Consider the following 26,146-nt stretch of genomic DNA (forward strand, 5'->3'; position numbering starts at 1 on the left):
CCTTGAGGACTGAGTTTGCCCCCCACTGGTGTAGAGCAAATAAGAACATTGTTACAGTTGATAAAGATATGAAGAAATTGAGAAGTTTTTCAAAAGAAATTCTAATAATTTGTACATGGAGGAGCGAGATATTTTGTATGGTATAAGAGAGGGGTGTGTATCAGTGTTCCCTCTAAGCTGAGCAATCTGGAAATGATAGAGTTAAACCTGTATCTTACTAGGAAACATCCAGCAGATTTTGAATACAAACCTTTAGGGTGGAGCCCTCATTAGAGTGACCTTTTACCTCTTTCCTTTCCAGATTGCTCAGTTTAGAGGGAACACTGGTGTGTATGCTAGTCTAAAACATTGCTGACTTTTCTAGTTTCCTACAGTGCTTCTCTCACAAGGTCACTGGCTCAGACATGGGGGTCTACAAGCTGAAATTTGCAACAGGGAAGGACCTGTGTGCTGGAACCTCTGATCAAGTATCCATTGTTCTTGTGGGGGTCCAAGGTGAAAGTGCTAAACATCAACTGCCCCATAAGTGGAATAACTTCAAACCTGGAGCAGTGAGTATCTTATAAGAGTCACAATATGGGAATAATGTTATACTACAAATAAATAGAATTAAATAAGGATTTCACTCAAACTAAAACATATTTACAGATGATGCTCTATAAGCTTATTGCTTGGCCTCTTTTAAACAGGTGAATATAAAATTCATAGGGGTCACTGACCCAAGCTTAGCCTGCTTGAAACAGGCCTAGTGGTAAGAGGAGAGCGCAGTAGACATGGAACCATTACAGCCAATGGGAACCCCAGTGGATCCAGAAAATCCAAGGTTGTTCTTGTTGTTGTTTCATTTTCTATAGAGTCAGATCACCATGTTACATTTTCAAGGATCGGAAACCAGAGAGCGTTTATAATAAGGAAACATCTTATTTAAAGTAAAATAGCAATATGTGTGGGATCGACAGTAATAAATCTTCAGAACAGTGTCTGCAACAAAAGATAAAATATTACTCCAGAGTTGGCAAGTCATTACATTTTCAAAACTAAAACTCGTATATACCATGTTACAAATATGAATGTTTTGGCATAATAGCCTTTAAAAAAAACATCTTGTTACAATCCCATTTAAAAATGACTGTAAATATACTGAATATTTAGTTAGTCCCTACAGTGTATATCTGTCATAAGCTTTTTTCGTATATAGGGAAGTAGAAGATTATATATGTTAATTATTGTGTACATTTTTAAAGGTCTCATTAACAAAATATGTTACGCAGTGGATAGACCCCAGAAGGGCTACTGTTCTTGTATATAACTGAAATAAGTCTAGGCTAACCCTTCAACCATTCTGTATACAATAAAATAAGAAACAATTCATAAAAACACAGGTTTGTATCAGAGGAACTGTAAAATCTACATATATTCTATTGGCATTCTACCCATGTATACAACTTGTCATGAAGAAATGTTAGAATGTTTTATATTTGGTTTTTTAATTGATTCATATAATGGATTACCCTGATATTTACATGTTAAACATATAAACCAAGAAGTCTGCAAAATATGAAATTTTCTAGAAAAATTCCATTACCATTGTTATATACTTGTCTATGTCCACAAAGTCCCTGAACTCTATTGGAAAAAAACGTCACATCTCCTTGTATAAATGGGACACTCATGGTCTAGCCTAATGAGAACTCTAGACATATTCCATGCCAAGTTTTTTAAGGCTCTACTCTGCTTTTCAAGGTAACTGACTTTGATGTTAACATTGAGGAAGATCTGGGAGAGCTCCTGCTGATTCGGCTGTCAACAGAGCACTACAAGAAATTTAATATGGATGCCTGGTACTGCCTGTATGTTGAGGTGACCTGCCCCAATGGTCAACTCTACCAGTTCCCTTTCTATCGGTGGATCCCTGCCTTTACTACTGTGGAGATCCCAGAGGGGAAGGGTGAGTTGGAATTTATTGCAGGACTTGGATACAGATAGGAACTCTTACCCAACTTATACTTGCATTTAATAAATGCATCATAAAATCACTAATATAAGTCTCTCCAGTTGAATGTTAGTGCACAGGACTAGATATTACAGAGCTGAGAAGACTGGCTCTATGTAGAATGGTACATGTCACACTATAATTGTGAAGGTTTACATGTGGGGACCATCTTATACTGAATGAGATGGTTTACTCATGTTAGACTTTAATATCAATCACTAGTTACCCATGTATCATGTCACATTTACTTAATTACAATAAAAACTGTACTGGTGGTTGTTGGAGGTGGTATCATGACAACCTCTCTCAGGAATTATATTATCTGGGAAAACTAATCCTATTCTTCAGCAACAACGGCAAGTAGAACTGGAGAAGGAGAGAGAAACACACAAGTAAGTGACCAATGTACATGAAGTAATGTCTTGTATGCTTGCTGCTTATGGGAAAATGTCTTGTCTTCCAGGGGAGAGGAGATTCACTTACATTTTTAGATTTTTTGAAAATTGGTGAATAAGTAATATATGCTACAGTATATATGTATATATAAGCGTCTTTTTTAATGTGTGTTCATGAGGTAAAATTACCTCACGAAAATGAGTTTGACCCCTCAACTCGTAAATTTAGCCTTTATTACCCCTCCCATGGGGGGGGGGGGGATGATGGAAGTTAACTGACTTTACTATTCTAATTTTTTTGTCAAATAATGTCAGTATACTAAATTTCAGGTCAATTGGATGAGCCCTTTCTGAGAAAATAGTTTTTTCCACACACACACACACACACACACACACACACTAACACACGCCGCTACACATGTGTGTTCATGAGGTAAAATTACCTCACGAAAATGAGTTTGAGCCCTCAACTCGTAAATTTAGCCTTTCTGAGAATAGTTTTTTCCACACACACGCGGCTAGGCATTTACTTTTATATATTAGATAATGCTAAGAATTTAGACGGTCAGTGTATAACTCCGCCCAGCAGGTGGCGCTGCAGCTTGGTTTTTTTTTTCCACACACAGACTAACACACGCCGCTAGGCTTATATATATTAGATATATATATATCTCCATCCAAGCATGTTAACTGGTGCTTTATTCCAACTAATCATGTGTTTGCTTTCAATTTCTGAACTACACTGGATAAATGACACAATCTGATTAATCAGCATGAGCTGTAGCATATATTACTTGTTCGCCAATTTTCAAAACATCTACAAAATTTCAGTGAATCTCAGAGAGATATATATATATATATATATATATCTATCTCAGAGATAAGCGGTCGTATTCTGAGATACCTGACAGGTCCAAATTTTGGGTTTCCGAGTCGATTAAGCCATAACTCGGTCTTGAGTACCATACTCGGATTTGAAATCAAGGCAAAATACCATTTCTGGTAAAATTACAGTTCTCATGAGTTGGATCAATATATTCTAAATATAGCCCCCATTTTAGAAGTGATAGCATGTGAGTTAGAGGTTTGCTGCAACTCTGTGCTCAAAAAAACAAAACGCTTGGACAGGGTGAAAGAGGTAATTGATATTGCAATAGCTGTGATTTTATTGCAAAAATGTAGTTTATTTAGAGATCAGTCTGCTGATCAATTGTGTGTGTGTGAGGGAAGAGTAGACAAGCAGTGGCTACTGGTTGTAATAGTATATTATAGTATATATGGTATAGACATCTGAACTATTTAGTGCAGTAAAAGCAGGGTGCTGTTTGACTGTGAGCAGCACAAATATATTTCTTGTTTCTAAAGAAAATGGAAATGGCTAACACACCATATACCACTCGCAGTGGCAAAAAAGACTGACTATGCCCAGATTTTGCTAGTAGGGGTCCTGTTACTTCTGACACACATACTAGAATGCCAATTGAAAAAGCGTGCCCAACACAGTCATGCATCTTCCATAACTTCCCCTGAACCACCTTCTCACTCAGAATGCAGGTCTGTCATCGCCAAAACAGCCATATCAATACATGAAATGAACACTTAGGCTGAAGAACAACTTGGGCACTCACAGAATCCTGAGGAGAGTCTAAAGGTATCCATGAGTGCTATATGTGAGTCTGATATCAGATTCTAAAACTGTAATTATAGAGCAGCCTTCTTCTCAAATGTCTCAACCATTTGGAAATGTGAGTATAAGTAATGATGATGATTTAGACAAATAAATTTAGAATGCTACTTTGGAACTAGCATACCAGTACCAGCAGTAGTAGTAATTTTTCGGCCTCTATTAGTAAAAAGGTCATGCAGGAGCAAAGTGTAACAAAGGGTGCTCAAAATTCAAACTGTTAATCTCAAAGAAAACATCAGCCCTTGGTGTAAGGATTAAGGGAAAAAAAATCTGACTGTGGTGATTTGTACAAAAAAATGAAGATAGCCAACATTCCATACACCACCTGCAGTCTGTCTAATGAGTACTGATTACTGCCTCTACACTTTCCATGATGCATGCTGTTTAATGTTAAAAATATTTTTTTCTGTGGTCTGTCTCCCAGCAATTTTCTCCTGGGTGCAGCCCACCTTCATCTATCAGCAAGTGCTCTGGCATAACGTTTCATAGGGATGGTAGCATGCTTTGCACACAATTTGGTGGTTCAGAATTTCTCTAAAATTCTGAGGTCATTGCAGAAGATGGTGCCTATGGCCCATAAAGTTTCTGGACAGTTTTGGCATCAGTAACTGCATGTAGATCATTGCGGAAGCTGCTGAAAAAAATATTTACCATGCTACCAACTGATGTAAGCGTTTATGTGGTCGACAGCTAGACTTTAATTTGGTCGACATTAGGAAAGTTGACAACATTAGTTCGACAGTTCAAGTGTCAACATTATTAGGTCAACAATTCACATGGTCAACAGTATTATATGGTTAGTGTTAGGGATATTGTCAACCAAAAAGTACTGTCTACATTTGAATTGTCAACCTAATAATAGTGTTGTCATTATTGTCGACTTTGCAATCCTATCTATATTATAGCATCGACCATATAAATGTAGGTCATGTAACTCTTGTACATATGTATCACACCCAGCAAGAAGTAGTGGAATTCCACACTTTATAGATATAGAATATATATATATATATATATATATTTCTCATCTTTTGTTTCTAAATATAAACAGAAGGTCTGTGAATCAATAAATGCATTTTTGATTGGATTATATGAATGTATTCTATAGCATACACTTACTTTGTGTCCTGCAGGTGGAAATTTTATGCAGAAGGTGCCCCTCACTGCATCGATGCAGAAAAGGCTACGGATCTGCCACCTAATGACCAGTTCTCCTTCCTAAAACGGACCAGCTTTGGCTATACTATGATATCCACGTATGTATCTAGTCTGAGAAGACTGCAGCACAGTCATACAACTGTAATGACCCCTGAATACCAACCCTGACTCTTATTCATACTTGCCAACTTTTTCTAGTTGGTGTCCGGGAGCTGCCGGGGGGAGGTGGGCTTGAGAGGAGGCGGGACCCGAAAATTGCATAGTTTTGGACCGTGACGTAATGATGCAAACACGTCATTTTACAGTGGGGGTGGGGCCAAATGCCGCAATTCCAGGAGAATCGCTGCATTTTGGACCTATTTCTGTCCACTTCACTAGGAAGTGGACAGATGAAGGAGACTGCCATACAATCACAGGAGTCCAGGAGACTCACCTGGAATCCAAGAGTCTCCCAGACATTCCGGGAGAGTTGGCATGTATGCTCTTATTACTATTTATCAGTTAGCTTCTACCTCTGTGAGCAGTGGCGCACGCAGGATTTTTATAGGATTGTATACAGCACCGCCGCGGACGCTTCATTGACAGCGCCGCGGTTGCTATATAGTACAGTGCCGCTATGTAGGGGCACTTTAGCGGAGGGGAGGGGTTTCTGGGGACCCAGAAACACCCCCTGCGTGTGCCCCTGGGGTGGTTACCTGGGGTGTATCAAGGTTCTAATCTATTTTTATATCTGTTGTGTGCAGACATATAATTGAGCTTTCAAAGTCTGCTGATCAGTTCACAAGTGCAGAAACCGTACGAGGTAGAATCTTAGGATTTAACGTTGCAAATACTCATGAAAAAAGTATATTTGTACATGGATATCATTAATTTTGAAGTGCTAACAGAGATAATGACCTGGATTATTGATCCCTATGTAAAGTACTGGAAAAAAAGGTGAAATATTATTTTTGAGGGGGCACTCCTAACATAAGGAATACAGATCAATAGAAATTTAGGTCTGTAAATAGTTCCAGATTATGATCCCCCCCCCCCCTCCCCCAATCAGAGACTGTAAAATATACATAAAACACTATAAAGAAGAAAAAGCTAACTTCTTTTGTACCCATAAAATGTTGCAGTGTTAAAAAGAGAAATATTCTAATTTTAAAATAAGTGAGTGTTCATAGGGTATAATTTCAAATATGAACCTAAAAAGTGAGTAATATGGGAATTATATGGAATTAAACCCAGCCATGAGAGGAATACAAGCTCCATTGTTGCGATTAAATGTAACTTTTTTGAGGCACTTAATAGAAGTATTAGTTTTCGAACCCCGGAGAATAATGCACTTTGAACTGTAACATTGATAACAGTACATCTGTCTATCCACTAATAACTGTTATTTTGGGTTCAATCCCATATAATTTCCATGTTTCTCACCTTTTAGGTCCATATTTGAATTTATGCCCTATGAACACTCGCAAATTACAAAATAAAAGTTAGATTTTGTCTCTGCTTAGTATATTTTATGTATCTTTTTGTCCTTGATAACAAAATAGAGAGATCTATGACAGGCCCATAATCTGGAATTATTTATAGACCTAAATGTCTATTGATCTGTATCGCTTATGTTAGGATTGCCCCTTATAAATAGTATGGGGTAAATGTATCAACCTCCGGTTTCTTGAACTCCCACGAGTTCGGTGTCTTCGCAGCAGGTTGATACATTTACCCCTATATCTCCTTCTTTTAGATTCTCAGTAGTGTGTGTACGTATATGTGTGCGCTTGTATATGTATATATATATATGTGTGTGTGTGTGTGTGTGTGTGTATATATATATATTATGGGGTAATGAGGGGAACAACCTTCTACCTGGAAATACTGCTCAAGGAGGACATCTAACACTCTCCTGTTCCGTTATCCTCATGCATCTACCATATGCACTGCCTGGACACTCCCTACTGAACTGTTTGCAAACAATAAAAATGCATGCTCTTTTATTTTTGTTTCTTGTGACCTGTTCTCCCCACTCCACCTCTATGCTGCTGTTATCTATCACCCTCAGGTTCTCATTCTGAATTCCTTGACAACATTTCCACCCGGCTTTCTTACATCCTTTGTTCTGACCTACCCATTCTTATTCTATTTCAACATCCATATGAACAACTTTACTGGCACTGCCACCTCTAAACTCCTCTCGATTAGTTCATCCTGGTACCTCTCCCAATGGATATCATCTCCCATCCATCATGATGTACACTTACTAGACCTGTTCTCCCATCTCCAGCTTCTCAAAATTTGCCTTCCTGCTTTCTGATCACCACCTCATTTCCTTTTACCTCACCTTGCCTCCTGCAATCCATGCGCACAGTGCAAAATCTAAATGGCATTGACCTGATTCTCTTCTCAGCCTCACTTGAACTATTCCTCTACCCTATATCTAACCTGTTCTGCCCTAATGCTGCAGTGCCATTCTACTACACAACATTCACAGTTGCAAATCCAAACTCTAACTCTGGCACTCCAAACAGAAAGTGCTCTAGTACAACCAAGAGTGATTGGAGAAAAACTCACTCTAATGCAGACTTCCTGCATTACAAATGTTTCCTGTCTGCTTAGTATACCACAGTCTCTTACTTTACTTTAGATCCTTAATATCCACCAAGTTAATCCAACACCACCATCTGTTTGCTGCCATCAACTTGCTTCTCTGCCCACCTCACCATTCTCTACTTCTTCCCTTACTGCTCATGATTTTGCTACTCACTACAAATCAACACCATCTGTAACAAAATCATCTCATCAGAGTTATCACCCTATACCCAACTTCTCTTCCATTCAGCTACTCACCCTCAGTTCTTTCTCGCTTATTACTGAAGAAAATCTCTTAATATTCCTTGATTCCTCTTCCCTCTCAACCTGTCCTTTCAATCCCATTTCCACCCAACTCCTCCACACCTTGCCCCCAATACTTGACCTCTGTCCTCATCTCCTTGAAACCCTTCACTACCTTGGCCTTCACAGCACTGTTATCTCCTGGTTCACTTCCTACCTTCTAAACATAGCCAGAATATTCCTCGCTCATTCAGGACGATCCCAAACCCATATCCAATATCTCATTATCTCCCGCCTTGACTACTACAACCACTTCTATTCGTCTTTTACCTCTACAAACCATCCTAAACGCTGAGACGAGACTGATCTTTCTCTACTGTCACTCTACATCTGCTGCAACACTCTGCTAAACCATATACTGGCTTCCCATTCCTCCAGAATTCAATTTAAACTACTCCCATTCATCCTTTAAATGCCACCAACTCCTCCCCTCATATACCACTGACATCATCATGAGATATACTACACCTCTGCCTCTTTGACCTGCATCTGACCTATGCCTCTTCTCCTCTCTGGAAACCACCTCTAACTACCACCTCCAAGACCTCTGCCATGCTGCTCCTCACTTATGAAGATCCCTATCCTACCTGACAGAACTCCACCCCCAACTTTCTATATTTAACGTGATCTCTCAAAACCCCCCTCTTAATTATAGCCTATCCTACCCCCAACTGATACTACTATATTTTTCAACCAGCTACAGTTCTGGGTCCAATCTGAGTCCTTCTAGCTCCTAATTTGTCAGCATTACACTTTACCTCTAGATATATGTGCAATTGTATTTTGAAAGATTTGTAACTGATAGTCCGGTGCTGCAGAGTTTTGTGGTGCTTTGCAAATAAATGATGATCATGATGATGAACCTGTAGAAGATGAAATACCTATTGGTCAGTCAGCCAAGTTATCCTAATATTTTATCTTTTTATTCAGGAAAGGAAGACTTGAAATTAATTAACTTCTTGACCCCCACAAAATAAAACTACAGCAGTGATCTCTATCTTCTTATTTGAACATACTAGTTTCCATCCTGAGCATTGATGTGGTTATTTCTCTTTCAACTTAGCTATTAGATGTTGGAGTAATAGACTTAGTCCAGGCAATTGTCAGTACTGTGCATATGGTTGTTTGACACCTTTATCCTACTTACTCTCACAGAGGACTTGAAATGAAGTTGAAAGGATTCACAGACAATCAGGATTCATGGTCTAATCTTGAAGATATTAAATTGGTGTTTTGCCTCAGACAGTCAGATCATTCAGGTATGTTTATATTGTCTCTTTCCAGAACTACTTCTATAAAGCAGAATTTTACCACAAAAACATCTCATGCAAAATGAGCTTTGTTACTCTTTGAACTATGCCATTTATCTGTTCTGGTAACACTCACCTAATTCTGCATGAAAAGAGATTTCCTTACATGTCAGCCTACAAAGGTCTTAAACTCCAAACTACTTTCCTGTAATGACTAATATAAAATTATCTGTAGAAAATATAATGTTTGTTTAGTTTGATATGGTAATCATACACTACTGAGACTAGGAACAACTGACTTGTTAATGAAGGTTTGTGCGATTACTTTTGAGTCATTATTAGAAGTTTCTCATCTCATAACATTAGAATCTTATCCCCATGTTGTTGTACAATCTTGTGAAATGATCTGTATTGTGCACAGTAAAAATCCAGGTAGCTCCACCTTTCACACAGTATAATGCTTCTAGACATTGTGTCTTTTTTCCCTAGATGTGGTGGCTGAGATATGGAAAGAGGATTACTTCTTTGGTAGCCAATTTCTGAATGGAATAAACCCTATGCTAATCAAAAAATGCTTCAAAATCCCTGAAAACTTTCCAGTTAGTGATGTTATGGTGGCTGCATCTCTGGGGACGTCCACCAACCTTCACAAAGAACTAGAGGTGAGTTTTGTATGGCAAGTGATGACCAGTGGTGGTTATTGAATGCAAATGACTTTGAAACTTGTTGACTCTCCCATTTATTCCTTTAGTGCATAGTTAATTCAAACTTATGCTTTATGACCCATATATCTTTCAGTAATCTGCCTGATATGTCTTGCAGAATGGCAACATCTTTCTGGCAGATTACAAATTTCTTCATGGGATCCCAGCCAACAACTCCATTAATGGAAAACAACAATACATTGCTGCCCCTATGTGTTTACTATGGAAAAATCATCAAGATCAACTTGTCCCTATAGCCATCCAGGCAAGTTTCAATTTTGGAATGTCTATTTACTGTAACTGGTAAAAACAAATTGAATGAAAAATTATTCAGAATTCTGTTCTTTGAAATATCTAGTATGGTGTCCAATATAATAATCTAGATACAGGACAATAGACAACATAAACTTTTATGGCTCCAGTTTGCCCCAGTCCTGTAGATCAGTAATCCAGTAATTGGAACATGTTTGCTGGTATGGCCACAAACTTCAGGGTACCAGTTGCTTCAAATGAGTTCTGCACATTATATGTCGTCTTTAAAGCATAGTGATGTTTTAGTATATCATCATGCTGATAACTGTATACAATGTGGTACACTGCATACCTTTTGTTCCCAGTAACAGTCTTGGCACCTGTATGTCCTTGAACATGGGAAAATGATCTGTGAAAGGTATGAAGGAGCTAAAAATAAATTCTTTACAGCAGATAGATATCAAAAAACAGATTCAGACCCCAGTTGGTAGACAAACAGATTGTGCGCCTCCTGGCTAATTCTCCTAACCCAAATCAGAAGACCCTGCTCTAAAATTGTAACAATGTTTACTTGAGCAAAAATTAATTTGTGGTTTCCCCTCCTGTTGACCAACTGGTAATGGACTCATTTAGAAATATCCTAAGAAACATCAGTTAAAGCATTACTTGGATACACGTTCTTTTTCACAACTAAGATTTCCTAACATTTTAATATATTCAGCTGCTTTATGGTTAAACACATGCAAATTTCTCTGCAGTACAAAGGGCTTTTTCACAAATTTTAGCAAAGCTGCACATGCAGTGAAGATGCACTGATCGCTTCTAAACCACATGGTATAGGATACGTAGATGATAAAGGATATGTGGATCTAGATGTGCTTTCTCTTACAGTTGATGCAAACCCCAGGAGAGAACAATCCAATTTTTCTACCCAATGACTCTGAATCTGACTGGTTACTAGCCAAGATCTGGGTGCGCAATTCTGACTTCCAAGTGCATGAAGTGGACACTCACCTTCTCCGCACTCATCTCTTTGCTGAGGTCTTTAACATTGCAACCACCAGGCAACTTCCAATGGGCCATCCAGTGCACAAGGTGAAACCTGTTTAAACCATTGTCCTGCAGAGAGTTTGGCTCACTGCAGTGTTTCAATAAATGAGCTATGGGGCCAACTACATGAAGACCTTCATTGTGGCTTAATGTTGGGAACTTATGTGGATGCTAACTATTTAGTTACCAAGGCATATGTCATCATTTAGCATTTCTAAATATTACTAATCTTGTTTCCAAGGACTTTAAATTTTCCATGTTGTCGTTCATATGGCGAATTGGATTGTTTAATCTGGAAGAGCAACATACAAATATCATCCACTGCCTGACAGCATAAAATCTGTATTTATATTTTAATATTGTAGACTTTGGTTTGATTTGTTGAAATGTTCAATAAGACAGTTTTATGCCCTACAAAGCATCAGATGACATTGTCCTAATCTTAAGTAAGGGTGTAGTCATTGTGCTTTCTGATGGGACAAAATGAAATGGTGCTATGATCATGCCTCTCACAAACTACCATGACCATTTGTCTAAGACTTGATTAAATATTTTGACATTAGCCATTCCAATATATGCCAGAATTGTAAACACCACTAATGCAGGACTTTTACTGACTTGTTTTCACTTTCTTAGTAGGCTATCATTTTTGAGCTGCTGATTCTAAGTCACAAATTACTAATTGAAGCAGATTTTAAGGGCTTTATATTTTCTGCATGTAAAATGAATCTCATCAGGTCCTCATTATGGCCTAGAATAGATGTGTCTATAAGCAGTATTTCTTTCTTCCCCCCCCCCCCCCCCCCCCAGCTTATTACTCCACATCTCCGCTTCACCCTGGAAATCAACGTCCTTGCCAGAACTCAGCTCATTGGTCCCGGAGGCCTCTTTGATCAGGTGAGACCCTTACTATGCAAAGGTTACACACAGTCTTCATCCCAATGCCAGCTATAATCTGTTTAGTGCTTTGTTTTGACTTGATCCTGTAATTTCAGCATTTACAGTACAGCGGTGTATAAATGATTGTCAGGAAATTACAAAATGCAAAATTGCAGAAAACATATCTAACACTTAGTCCACTTTTCTCCAGGCTGTGGTGACTGGAAATGGCGGTATTGCAATACTGCTGAAAAGAGCAATGGATGGGGTCACTTACAGCAGCCTCTGTCTCCCTGAAGACATCCAGACAAGAGGAATGGAGTCCATTCCTAATTACCTGTACAGGGATGATGGGATGAAGATCTGGCTGGCTGTGGAGAGGTAGAGATGCAAGTAGATATGCAGAATATTGGCCTGTCCCAACTACCCAACCAGAGGGAGATAACCTTATTTCCATCTTTAAAAATCCTCAAACTGGTTTATACATAAGTTTTCATACAGCATAAAAACGCTATAAAGCAACCAACACACAGCAATTTCTCAAACATGTCTTATAAGGGGGGTTCCAGACATCTATAATCCCAGACCCCTTTCTAGCCCATGTATACTCTCCATACTTGAAATTCAATTCTTTGTACCTCAATATTTTTTTTATTTCTCCACTCAGCTTTGTGTCCAACATAATTCATTACTACTATGAGAGTGATGCAGTGGTCAGTGCAGACCCTGAACTTCAGGCTTGGGTAGCAGAGATCTTTAAAGAAGGTTTCTTGTCATATAAATCTTCAGGTAAGAATTAAAAACTTTGTACTGTATTTAGTTAAACTGAGTTGCAAAGCACACTGGTCAGTCTGACTGTTTGATTTCTTTCCATCCTCATCCCCTTCTCCAAAACGTATGCTGGCCTCATACTCAATTTGTCTAGTATGGTAATGGAAAAAGGAAGATCAACTATTTGAATGGGGCACTCTTGGGATACTAACATCTCGGCATTTACATTATGGTTCTAGTCAACAGAGTAAAAGACCGACCTGCACAAATTATAAATTCAAATTTTAGCTTTTATTATATAATCATAAAATATAAATTCAAATGCGATATTTAGTACATTTCTACTACTGAGGGAGCACACAGTTATTGAGAGAATATCTAAATAGTATTTGTGAAAGAACATATTGAGTTAAACTGGTTTGAAGGTGAGTATCAGCTTGTATATGATCATCTCTTGGCTGTACTAACAGGTCAAAGTTTTGCAATTACCTACATGTACAGTCACTTTGGACATTGATACTGGCATTCAGACCAAGGGGATCAGCTTGTGTGTGGCTGACTTTAGATATAGAGTTTTCAAGGCAATGCTTTCCTGGCCTTTAAAAAGCTCGGAGACAAATTGAATAACATATAGCTTGACTCTAGCAGCACTAAGATTGCATGCTGATATTAAAATTCTCTGTATATGGTAATTATGTTACATACATTTGAATTTTCCAAGATTCCTTGTTGCTTTAAATCACATTTTAGATCATCCTGTAGAGTGTTATCTAGTTTATTAATGGACTATTCCCTCTGATAGGAATGCCATCGTCTTTGGAGACCAAGTCTTCTCTGATCAAGTTCCTGACCATGGTTATCTTTACTTGTTCTGCTCAACACGCAGCTGTCAACAGTGGTCAGGTGAGTGACACAGAGCATCCCAACATACAAGGTTATAAACCTACTATGCAGAGTGAGTCTTTCCTATTTTCTTTGTCATCCACTGGGAGACACTGGACCATGGGGTATAGAGCCTCCTTTAGGACATGGGCACTCTAAATAATTCTAACAATTAAATTCTCCTCCCTCTTATACCTCCCCATCCTGCAGGGAAATCAGCTTTTTAGAGTGCCCTCATTACAGGGTCTTCTTTTCTGGGCTGCCTGTTTCTTTTATTTGAATTTTTGGACACCTAGAGCAGGCAGTCTTGCTGGGAACCAGACCACACCGGGAGAGCGGCAAGGTAAGTTCTCCTTCCTGGAACCGGAAGGGGATGTTAAAAATGTGGTCAGCTTATGGTGGGGCCTGGAGCCTGCCAAGCAACCGCACTGTAGAGCCAGGGCTCCACTTGGGAAGCAGGATCCGGTGGGGCCGCCTCATCAAAGGCAGGCCTTCACTAGGCACAGCCGTAGCACAAGGGTGTGTCCTCTAGGATGCTGGCTGCTGATGTGCTGGGTCCTGGGGGGAGGTGTAGACCCCTGTACTATATTATTCGCCTCCTCCCTGACTGATTTTCAGCTGTGTTCTAAAGACCAGTCTAAACCAGTCACTTCGCCAGCAACTCTGCTGCCTCTTTACCTACTCTTTTTCTTATAATGTTGGATAAAGAGAGGTCTATGACTATTAAGTCCTAAGGGGGGGTGCAGGCCCAAGCAGCATCATTGCACTCCCCTCCTTGACTGATTTCCGCTATGTAGTGAAGATCATTGTGCCATTAGCTATACTCTGCTCTGTCTATAGCAGCAGGTAAATACTGCTAGCTAGAGTGGGATTGCATTGGAATTATGTGATAAATTTGTGCTCAAATTCTGGTGAGTTTTATTGTTTACTGATACCTTGTTCACGTTTCAATATTGTGTACTTTGTATCTGCCTTTTTGCTGCGCTTTTTCTTTTCAGATTGGAAAAAGAGAGGACTATAACTACCAAGTCCTGGGGGGAGGTGCAGGTACAAGCAGTATAATTTACAGCAAAGAAAAAGATTTAACTGGCGCACCATAGGTGTAATTGGATGATAAAATGAAAATATATATATATATATATATATATATATATATATATATATATATGAGTATAGTGATAAAATATCAATTATTACATTTGATCAGTAGCACAGCTGTAATATGGGGTGTGTTAGGCCCCACCTAAGCAAGGCAAATTATAAACAAAAAAAAAAATTATTACAGCGCTGCAACAGGTCAAAATATAACCAAGCCACACATGATGCTGAAAAGGTATAAACAGTATCACATCTAAATAGATAAAAAAAAGTATCTTAAAAATGCACATATAACACACATATAAAAAAATATCTGAATGTGAGATAAACATAAAAACAAACACAAGTGTAAGCTGTAATTACGCTGTTCCAATAGCTTTGAAAAATGATGAAGCTTAAGAACTCATTTGATTTTGTAATCTCCAAGATCACTAATGGGTCCCAATCAGTCATTGAAATGACTGAAAATAGATTTAACTTCCAATTTAGTGGAACAGCATGGAGATTTATCCTGATGCATTTCATCACCTGCACATTAATTTCTTCAGAGGTGAAATACAGCAACACATTGCGTTAAGCCACTTTCGTTTTCAATTCCGAGCCACTTTCGCGCACTCTCGGAATTGAAAACGAGTCAAAACGTTGTCAGATCTCAGAAGTTTTGGATTCTAGAAGTACCGCCCTCCATGGTGATCTAGCGCCATTTTACAGAGGGACACAGAAGGGGTAGCACAGTCTGTAGAGCAGTTGGGTAGTGTCATATGTAGAATAGAAAGAGGAGGGGGTAGCAGTGTTCTTAGTCTACAGTGACATTCAAGAGAGCTCCATTGTTAATTGCCGTTGCTGAAATACAAATACTAGGGCTGGCAGGCTTGGTCTTCTAAATCTACAGTCTTTGTTTGAAAGTGTATGAAAATAATATTGTGACCTGTGAGGTGGGTCAAAAGTGACTGCAAATTACTTGAAATTAGTGCTATGAGATTAATAATAGGAACAAAAATAGAGCAAAATTATGTGATTTTAGCAATTTTTTTTAATAAATACAGATCCAAAAAACCCCCCAAAACACATGAGGGCGATTTTGCCAAAACCAGAACACGGGGGTCAGTGAACATCTCTAATTAAAACCTATTTGCATCATGTTGGCAAAAAAACAAGAAAAAACAATATACCATAATAACAATATGAGCATTTTTTACCTGAATTCTATAAACCCTTTCTTGTTTTATATTAAATCTGTATAACATTATAATTAAAAGTTAATTAAAATCTCCGAAAAGATATGACCATGGAAAACAGGTTTGAAGTTTATATAAACTTGTAAAGACAAATGTCAAACATTATCACTTGCATATCAAGCTATTAAATGTATCTTTACTAGTAACAATTGCTTTATAGTTATATAAAAAATTACCCAACATTTATCTTAATCACAAAAAAATAGAACCCCGCTAAAATCAACCTAGATGGAACTTGAACTCCCAAGATCACAATCAATGCTGTTCCCATAGTATTGTCTGTTGTGCCATTAGAAATCTGGTCCTCATCTTCTGAAAATCTTTATATATTTCGTTGTGTATAACAATTAGTCAACATTTATTCTACTAACAATCAAAAAAAAAATGGTCAGCTAGAAAAGACCATTCAATGCACTGAGTAGCTTAATAGTTCCTGAACGACAAGTACCTATTGTTGCAAGTAAACACTGTAGATAACGGAAGTATGGTCTGTCGGATCTTCTATAAAGGAGAGAGGTTTCTCTGACACATTTCATCTGATCACAACAGACTTTCTCAAAGCAATGCAGTCATCTCTATAGTATCCAACTATATAAAGCTTGAGCACATCTTGTGATTGGTGAATCAATGAATGTTAAATGAGACTTTTGAGGACACTTGACCAACATCCAGAGAATTAACTCTTGTAATATTTTACAAATACACATTCTTAGACATTTTAAAACAATAAAATCCATAACTTTTAATGATAAAATTAAATTTAACATGCCGACAAACTTTCAACATACAGAAAAAAGGGGGATTTAGCAAGATCTGACTTCTCACATATGAGATAACTAATTGAGTAAATATATAGCTATATAGTTCAATTAAATATACACATGTCAATACATATGTATAAGGCATAAAAGCACAGACATACACTGATATATTCATATTTGACTACAAAAAGAAAAATATTAATGTTAATATATAACCAGAACCCCTCAAAGAGCTCAATATTTTTTTTTCAAATTACAACAAATAAACTAAAACTGACTAATAACCTACATCAATGGGTGAACTCTATTCATAGAGAAATAAATGTACTGAATAGATGTAAAACTAGGATTTATTTTCACAAAAAACCCTACAAAAAGACGTCAAAAACAGTGTATCTATATATTCTACCTACAAATACCGATCATTGAATTCAATTGTATCATTTAACCCATCTGGTGACAGTCTGCAATTTAAAAATCTATGTGGCTTCCCCCCGACACAGATTTGTAGAGTTCATTTTAGAGTTCATATAGAAGTCTTCTCTTCTATAGTTCTATAGTTCATTGTAGATTTCTATTTTCGGATTAAAAGCTGCTGACAACAGATGAAAACATCAGTGGTGAGTATTCTGGGCATTTATTATTTTTAATAAAAATATGTGGTATAAATGAGGGTGTTTAGTGTCTTTATTGGGGTTTTATTATTTTTAATGTATGTGGTTTTAATGAGGGTTATTTAACATTTTCTTTTGTGGAACTACAGGTCCCAGCAAGCTCAGGTGTCAGGGCATGTTGGCACTTGTTGTTCTCCAAGTGCCAACATACCCTGGCTGCCATGGGTATGTTGGTGCTTGTAGTTATACAAGTATTGGCATGCCCACACTGTTTAGGGCACCCTGACTTGCTGGGATTTGTAGTTCCACAAAACAAAATGGCATTCATTTATTGTTTTACACTTTTATCGCCATTTAGTACCCTACGCCCACCGCCCAGGGGTGTAGGAAGAGCCCTAGTGCTTTCAACATTGTGCTGGTTGTCTCTAGAGGGAGGGCCAGCTCATTTTTTTTCGGCGTACCCCACTCCCTAGGGAACCCCTGCTGCGTGTCCCCCTGTTATAGTGCCACCAACCCGGCTGGTTTGCCTAGTGCTGGTTATGTGAAATCAGGGGGACCCCCACACAAAATTTTTCCACGATTTTCATGTAACCAGTAGTAGGCTGGCAGCACTAGGGTTACTAGAGGGGGACTCCATGTGTTTGTTTGTTTTTTTTTAAACCTTTATTTTTTCAGTTTTGACAGCTGTTCGGACCTCCGGCTCTATAGACAGGGCAATGTAACAGTGATGGGTTTACTAATCTCACAGCTAGATAGGGACAACACAGGAGAGTTTGCTAACCACAGGAGTAATTGACATCGCAGCAAATCACCAGAGATGACCAGCGATTTTGAAAATCGGGGTAAAAATCGCAGCTTGATACATTTCAGAAACTTTTGCACTAAAATCGGGGGGAAGTTTATCATCATTGATTTGCCGTGATTTTAATACGCTGAAAAAATCGGACCTTGATATATTTACCTACAGATCTCTGAACTCCTAGGACTTTTACTCTTCCATCCGTAACAAAAACCTCCATTTTATTACTTTAGCTTATCTTAATGATGTATGTCCCAGGTGTAAAATAAATATTAATATAATGTAGATCAGACACTGTGCCAGCAGTGCAACTCTCCTCTGTCTCACCAACCTCCGGTATTCACCTCTACCTGGGGCGGGATTGAATTGGGGATTGTTCTATATCTGATGAATTAAATTTATGTCTCTTGATACCTGGTTCACTTTTCCATATTGTGTACTCTGTACTTTTTTTCCTGCTCTTTATCTTGTTAGGCTGGATAAAAAGAGGTCTATGCATACTGGGTTCTGGGGGGAAGGTACAGGTAGCATAATTTGCTCTCCCCCCTGACTGCTTTCAAGTATATACTGAATATCAGAGGAGAGCTGAACTGCAGTGTCTGATCTAGACTGTTTCCCCAGCAAAAGATAGTTACTTCTAGCTGGAGTGGGATTGTATTGGGGATTGTGAAGTATATTTTTGCACAATTTACTGATGAGTTTATTGCTGTCTGTTGATACCTAGTTCTCCCTTTCTATATTGTGCACTCTGTATTTGCCGTGGATTATCTTCCTTGCTTGTCAGGCCAAATAAAGGGAGGTCTAGGATGGCGGGGCTTCATCTGTGACTTGTCATAGTTATGAAAAATATCAGGATATCACCAAGTGGACAGTCAGACATGGATGCCTTTGGCAGGAGGCCACATGTCGTAAGCGCTGGCTAGGATCACCTCCGGCTTGGGCTAAGGCACTAGCGCAGTCTAATTCAGCATTTGCCTAGTAGCTCGCTTCACTTCCACTGGTTGTAGGAGAAGGGACCTGTCCTTCCCTCGATTTCACTGAATCTTCAGCCAATTACCCAATGCTTCTCTTAGCAATTCCAAAAGGCGAGCCGGGTTGGGCGATATGCATGGTTAAAACAGTACTTGTTCTCCGCAATTAAAAAAAATTGCTGTGCTAGTTGCGGACCCAAACACTACATAGGTTTAGGTTATATGCATATTTTAGACACTTTATCCCTTACCAGAGTAGGTTACAAGGGAAATTCCACCTAGGGGGTCGTCTTTATAGCGTGACTGTCTAATGTCACGTCTATTCTTATCCATGAATACCACAGCCCTTAAGAATGTTTGAGACCATTCTTAAAACTAGTTAGCTAGTGGCTGGTGCTTTACTGAGACCCATTTTAGCCTCAGATAAGGTCAACTAGACTAAAAAAAAGTAGAAAAAACTATTTCTCATACTTTCGGTAGCCGTGGAGTACGGGCCATAATGGGTTGTCGTCGTGTGGTTTCTCGGCTTTTGTCGGTGTGGTCTTTGTGATTTGGTTCTGTTCTGTGTATCCGAAGGATGTTTGAAATGTTGAGCTGCGGTGGTAGTTCTTGATGAAGAATCAAGATGTCTTGATGCAGGTAAGAGAAATTGAGAATGGGTTAGAGGGTGAAATAATTTTGGAAGTAGGAGTAAAATGAAATAATAGGGGTTAGAGATGGTGTAAATGAAATAAAGTATGGAAAATTGCTTTAAATGGACATACCGGGTATGGTGGTCCAGGATCTCTCGGCTGCATTTGATACCGTCGACCACTCTCTTCTCATACAAACGCTGCAATCCCTAGGTCTTCAAGACACAGTTCTATCCTGGTTCTCATCTTACCTCTCTAATCGCTCTTTCACTGTTAATTTCTCTGGAGCCACCTCTGCTCCGCTTCCCCTATCAGTTGGAGTACCACAAGGCTCGGTGCTAGGTCCTCTGCTGTTCTCTATCTATACCGCTTCTCTTGGAAATCTAATAAGTTCCTTTGGCTTTCAGTATCATCTCTATGCGGATGATACCCAAATCTATCTATCCTCTCCTGATATCTCGACATCTGTGTTGTCCCGTGTAACTGACTGTCTTTCTGCCATTTCATCTTGGATGTCCTCTCGTCAACTCAAACTTAATCTTTCTAAAACAGAGTTAATAATATTCCCACCCGCCAACAAGAGCATACCTGACATTTCTATCTCTGTTGATAACATGACCATAAATCCCACCCCACAAGCTCGCTGCCTAGGTGTAATCCTTGATTCACGCCTATCCTTTGTTCCCCACATTGACTCTATATCTAAATCATGTTACATACATCTAAAGAACATTTCCAGAATCCGCACATATCTCACACAAGACACTGCTAAAACCTTAATTCATGCACTAATCATCTCCCGCATTGACTATTGCAATTCCCTCCTTACTGGTCTTCCCAAAAACAGACTCAAACCCCTAAAATCTATTTTGCATGCTTCGGCAAGACTGATTTTCCTTGCAAATAGCTATTCCTCTGTTGAATCACTCTGTATGTCTCTACACTGGCTGCCTGTCTTCTACCGAATCCAATATAAAATACTTTTACTAACCTACAAGGCCATCAACAAAGCTGCACCAACATACATCTCCTCTCTTGTCTCAAAATATCTCCCAACTCGGCAACTCCGTTCTGCAAAAGATCTGCGTCTCTCATCCACCCTCATTACATGCTCCCATTCCCGGTTACAGGACTTTTTTCGGGCTGCACCCACTCTATGGAACTCTCTCCCTCGCACAATAAGACTCTCCTCTGGTCTACAAACTTTCAAGCGTTCTCTGAAAACCTACCTATTCAGACAAGCTTATAATATTCCTCAACCACCATCTTAACCTCACTACCTTTAGCCTGTTACACAATTTCACACAAGACAACTACCCCCGGACCAACATTGATGTGTGACAGGATCATTTAGCTTATGAGTCACCCTACCTTTGCAGTCTGGCTGGGCCAAGATGCAAAATGTATACTTAACCTCATGTGTCAATCTCCCATTGTCCCATAGATTGTAAGCTTGCGAGCAGGGCCTTCTCACCTCTTTGTCTGTTTTACCCAGTTTGTTTATTAGTTTATTACGTTTGTCCCCAATTGTAAAGCGCTACGGAATATGTTGGCGCTATATAAATAAATGATGATGATGATGATGATGATCTGTTGGAGGTGGAAGTAAGAGGTAATAGAAATGAAGATTGAGATGAAAGGAGAATGTGGTGTAGTAATGGATAGAATTGGGAGTAGTATTGTCTGTAGAGAGGGATATAGTGCAGGAATGTGGTGTAAGAGAGAGTAATGTAGGAAGGGAAAAGAGTGTGGTGCAGGGAAATATGAGGCTGGAGGCCAAGTTTAGGGGTTTTAGAAGGAAGAAAAGGAGGAATCAGTGTAATACAGATAGAAATTGACATAGTAATGCAAGTAGAGATAGGGATGTGGATAGAAACAAAATTAGAGTGTAAGTAGAGTAGAGATTAAAATGTACTGTAGGTATAAGTGGGTAAAATATATTAGATTTCAGGAGCAGGAATGATTGTACAATTAACAATAGGAGAGTAAGAAGATAGTAGGGATAATAACCATAAACCAGATTGTAGGTAGTAGTACAGATTGGACAGGGTTATGAATGTAGGTAGAAGTGAAAGGTAATATAGAGAATTATTAACATAGATACAGAGTAATTGAAGGAGATGGGTGGGGATGAGTACAGGAAGAAAACAATATAGAAATGCAAATATATAACAATCTATAAACATAAAAATAGAAAAATAATAATAAATGCTAAAGTAATAAAAATAGAAGTGAGAATAAATAGATTATAAATGAAAGCTTTAAAAAAGAGAAACTAAATGGCAAACTGTTCTTGTAGTGTAGGTATGTACCAAATGGGTTTTACCACATATAGTGGCTTCCTCAGTGTGTTCTGCATACAGAATAGTCAGCCATCTTTGGATGCCGCCTATTTGAATCCCCTGGCCCATTTTGGCACTAAAATTTCTTTTTCTAGTTTTGCTAGGTGGAGTAACCCGTGCCAGTAGCGCATACACACCAACACCCACACAAGCCTAGCGTAATAATGCACCAAAAAACTGGGTCAACTGGACCACAGAAAAGTGGTCAGAGCAACTCTTTGCAGGATTGCTGTCTGGGTGGCATTGGTCTGTAATGGCGATCTTGGCGGTACACATCTGGGAAGAATAAGTATATCTGGGGACACAGCTCTGGATACTGGTAAAACCAGGGGCCAGAATTTCATCTTGATGGTCTCAGCTTGCCAAGGCAATTTTATCAATGCTTGGGTGCCAGATGCAGAGTCAAAAGGAGTCGGGATTCCTTGTATTTTACGGTGATGTCTATTTGGGGTTGACTTGGATAAGATTATTAGCCAGATGAACAGTGAAAGGGCTACTACTGGTACAACTGCCAAGAGCGTAGGACGATTGGTTTCAGGCCTTTTTGTGTAGCGGTAAAGGCACAGGGTTCAGAAATCACTGTCAGTTCCCAGCTCCTTGTGGAGGACAGCAGAGAGTTAAGCAAACTTTTTCCACTAAGATGCTATCAGCCAGGTCCTCGGAATAACAGGCTGCATGATGGACATTCTGCCCACCCGTAGAGGCAGTCGTGTGTGTCATTCTGCTGATTTTATAGGGGTCAGTGGTTCAGTTCCACTTCAGATTCCTGGGTGAGAAAATAGATTGATTTCCTACCTTCTCACTACCTATCTCACTGTGGACCAGCTTTAATTGCCATGCGGATAGCCAATCCCACATTACTTACAGTGGGTGTGATTTTCTTCCAGTGTTAGTATAAGACAGTGGGAGGGGTTATCTTTCCAAAAGCTGTTTCTGTTACGGTATCGGACAGATTCATTCAGCAGGATAATCCTCTGGACACTCGGCACTTATTAATCTGAGTATTTCCACCTAAACATAAGGTGTTTCTATTGGCTCTCAGATGGAAGCTGCTCCTCTGGAGGTTGAGATGGCAGCATTAACAGGGCCTGTCACCTGACTATATAAAATTGGGCAATTGTGGCAACAGATGCTTGCCCCTAGTGCTGAGAGGCTGTCTCCTTTCACTGTCCGTTCTTGCAAACCTTACAATAAGTATTCTAGAATTAAGAGCGATGCTAAACGTTCTAGCTCAGGGTTACCTTCAATCATGCGGAAATCCCATGCAGATTCAATTAGACAATTCCACCACAGTGGCATACGTCAACATCAGGGATATACAAATTCTCTATTGCGATAGGCTTCTAGAATGATTACTGGCTCCCTATAATGGCGATGATTCCTGCATCCTTAAAGGGTATGATAGAAAGGAGTGGAGGTGCAGTTGTGGCACCAGACTGGTGAAGCCAGTCATGGCAGAGATTGGCACAGCTGGCTTTATTGGTGTAATCGGTGAGCGCCTTGTGGATGGCTCATCATGGGGCTTCGGCCGGGCAGTTTGGTTGGCTGCCACATGGGGCTCTATACATACCTTTACAATTCTAAGGTCGTTGGATTTAGGTATAGGGTGCTGCGCACTACTAGTTTGTGAGCGTACCCACCCAAAGGGAGTAGCTTTGATACATCACAATTGTCCAGTGTCCCCCAGTGGCTGATAGAGAGAACTAGATTTTAAACTTTCGCTAAATTCTTTTCTTAGTCCATGATAAATACTGAGTGCCCACCCAATTAAGCTCTAGATATCCTGGGAAGAAGTTTACCAGAGTTAAATGTTACTTTTTCAGGGATGAAGTAATTTCTATCTCTCTTTATTGTTTCTTTTTGGTTCTGTCCTGTGGGACTTGGTTAGTATAATAACTGATTTCCCTGCACGATGGGGAGGTATAAGAGTGAGGAGCATTTAATTGATAGAATTATTTCAAGTGTCCATGTTCTGAAGGAGGTTCTATACCCCATGGTCCAATGTCCCCCATGGACTAAGAAAAGAATTTAATGTAAATATAAAATCTGATTTTATCCTTGATTTGGAGGATTTGAGGCTGTACATCAAGCATTATGACTACGACCATCTAGTCATTGAAAAACAGGATTTCTAACACAATAACTACAGTATGTGTTGCACAAACTCTTGTCAAATTTTTCACACCCTATTTCCATTTGCTTTATGCATGATTGACAGATGAGACATTTAACTAACAACTGATACACACATGTTGTAAGCCTACATTTGATATTCTGCATAGAAACCACATGTGATTCATGTGACAATATTTACTGGTCCATGTGGAAAATATATTTAGTTTGAGATACAAAATATTACATTTACACTCGAGCTAGATCTTCCTTTATAATGTATTATGGTAATGTGTAAATATCCTATGTATAATTGGGAAAATATTGAGAAGATAATTATGCATTTGTGGATAAATTATTCATGCATATAAAAATGTTTCAGATGATCAATGTTTGTATTGCAGTTTGACTTCTATGCCTGGATGCCCAATGGTCCCACATCCATGAAAAACCCCCCTCCCACAGCTAAAGGGGTCAGCACACCCCAGAGTATCCTGGATGCATTGCCAGAAGTAAACACTACCACTACTGGAATGACCACAGTGTGGCTGCTTAGTAATGAGCCAAGAGACCGGGTGAGTACTATTATCCTGTACGGACATAAAAGCAATAAGCAGATCTGCTCCTTTTGTGTTTCTAGTCTGGGGAATATGTAAGAGAGAATTCTTGCGCAGATCATGATATATACAGCTGTCCATTCATGTACATGCAGCTCTGCTCTGTAATGTATTGATGAATGGACTCAGTCAATACATAAAGAAATCATGGCTAAATTTTGGCTAAAAAAGCTTCCATTAATCAGATTCCTTATTGCTCTCCAGAGACGTTTAGGGGATTACCCTGATGTGCGTTTTACAGAGGAGGTCCCACAGAAGTTCATAAAGGATTTCCAGAAGTTGGATGAAATTTCCAAGTCCATTACTGAACGGAACACGAACATGTTTTTGCCTTATACCTTCTTGAATCCCGGAGTGATTGAGAACAGTGTCTCTATCTAACATTGTGTCAGTGTCCTGATCATCACTGAGTACCTTCTTTTGGGATATGACTAGGTATCCCAATTGTAAAGCGCTACAAAATCTTCTGGTGCAATTTAAATCAAGGTTGATGATGAAGATTTAGGGAGCAGATAGTTTTTGATTAGCTGGCAATTTTCTGCAGTATTGTGATTAAAAAGTTGTCAAGTGGAGCTTTTTTCATTCAAAGATGTAGTTCATGTCATATAAATTAAATGTTCATATTTTTCCCTATATAGATTCATTATTCTTTGAGCGCGCTGCATGTCACATTTTGTAATAAAATTCAAACAATCTCTAATTGCTCTTTGTGTTCTGATATTGATTTAGAACTATTGGCATTGACAAAGGGGAGGGGGTCATCTGGTGTGTGGATAAATGGGATTAACATTTCGTGAAATGTGTGCAGAATGCTTCTGAAAACAAAAGAGAATATGTTTGCTGTTTGTAATATTTCTGGACTTTGTAGTATACCTATTTTTTCATGCTGTCTCCTTTTCCTAAACATTATTTAAAAAAAACCTGTCTGTACATTTCTATAAAATATAGACATTTATTATTTGATCTCCATATATAAAACATACACCATAAAAGAGCAATTGAAATGGCAATATATAAATCTTGGACTCAGAAGACAGCCCTTATAAAACAGTATTGCATTC

At 38.9% G+C, this 26,146-nt stretch overlaps 1 protein-coding gene across 1 annotated transcript; it reads left to right on the top strand.

Annotated features, from left to right (window-relative positions):
• Positions 1 to 190: 190 nt before the first annotated feature.
• LOC142139792 (polyunsaturated fatty acid lipoxygenase ALOX15B-like) lies at positions 191 to 25,466 on the top strand. Its single transcript, XM_075197662.1, has 14 exons — positions 191 to 551; positions 1,744 to 1,948; positions 2,304 to 2,385; positions 5,209 to 5,331; positions 9,269 to 9,372; positions 9,853 to 10,025; positions 10,186 to 10,332; positions 11,211 to 11,414; positions 12,180 to 12,266; positions 12,460 to 12,629; positions 12,916 to 13,037; positions 13,822 to 13,922; positions 24,873 to 25,043; positions 25,290 to 25,466. The coding sequence occupies exons 1-14, from the start codon at positions 405 to 407 to the stop codon at positions 25,464 to 25,466; spliced, it is 2,013 nt and encodes a 670-aa protein (XP_075053763.1). The 5' UTR covers positions 191 to 404.
• The last annotated feature ends 680 nt before the right edge of the window (positions 25,467 to 26,146 follow it).

This window comes from Mixophyes fleayi, chromosome 2 (assembly GCF_038048845.1).
Source record: "Mixophyes fleayi isolate aMixFle1 chromosome 2, aMixFle1.hap1, whole genome shotgun sequence".
Classification (NCBI taxonomy): Eukaryota; Metazoa; Chordata; class Amphibia; order Anura; family Limnodynastidae; genus Mixophyes; species Mixophyes fleayi.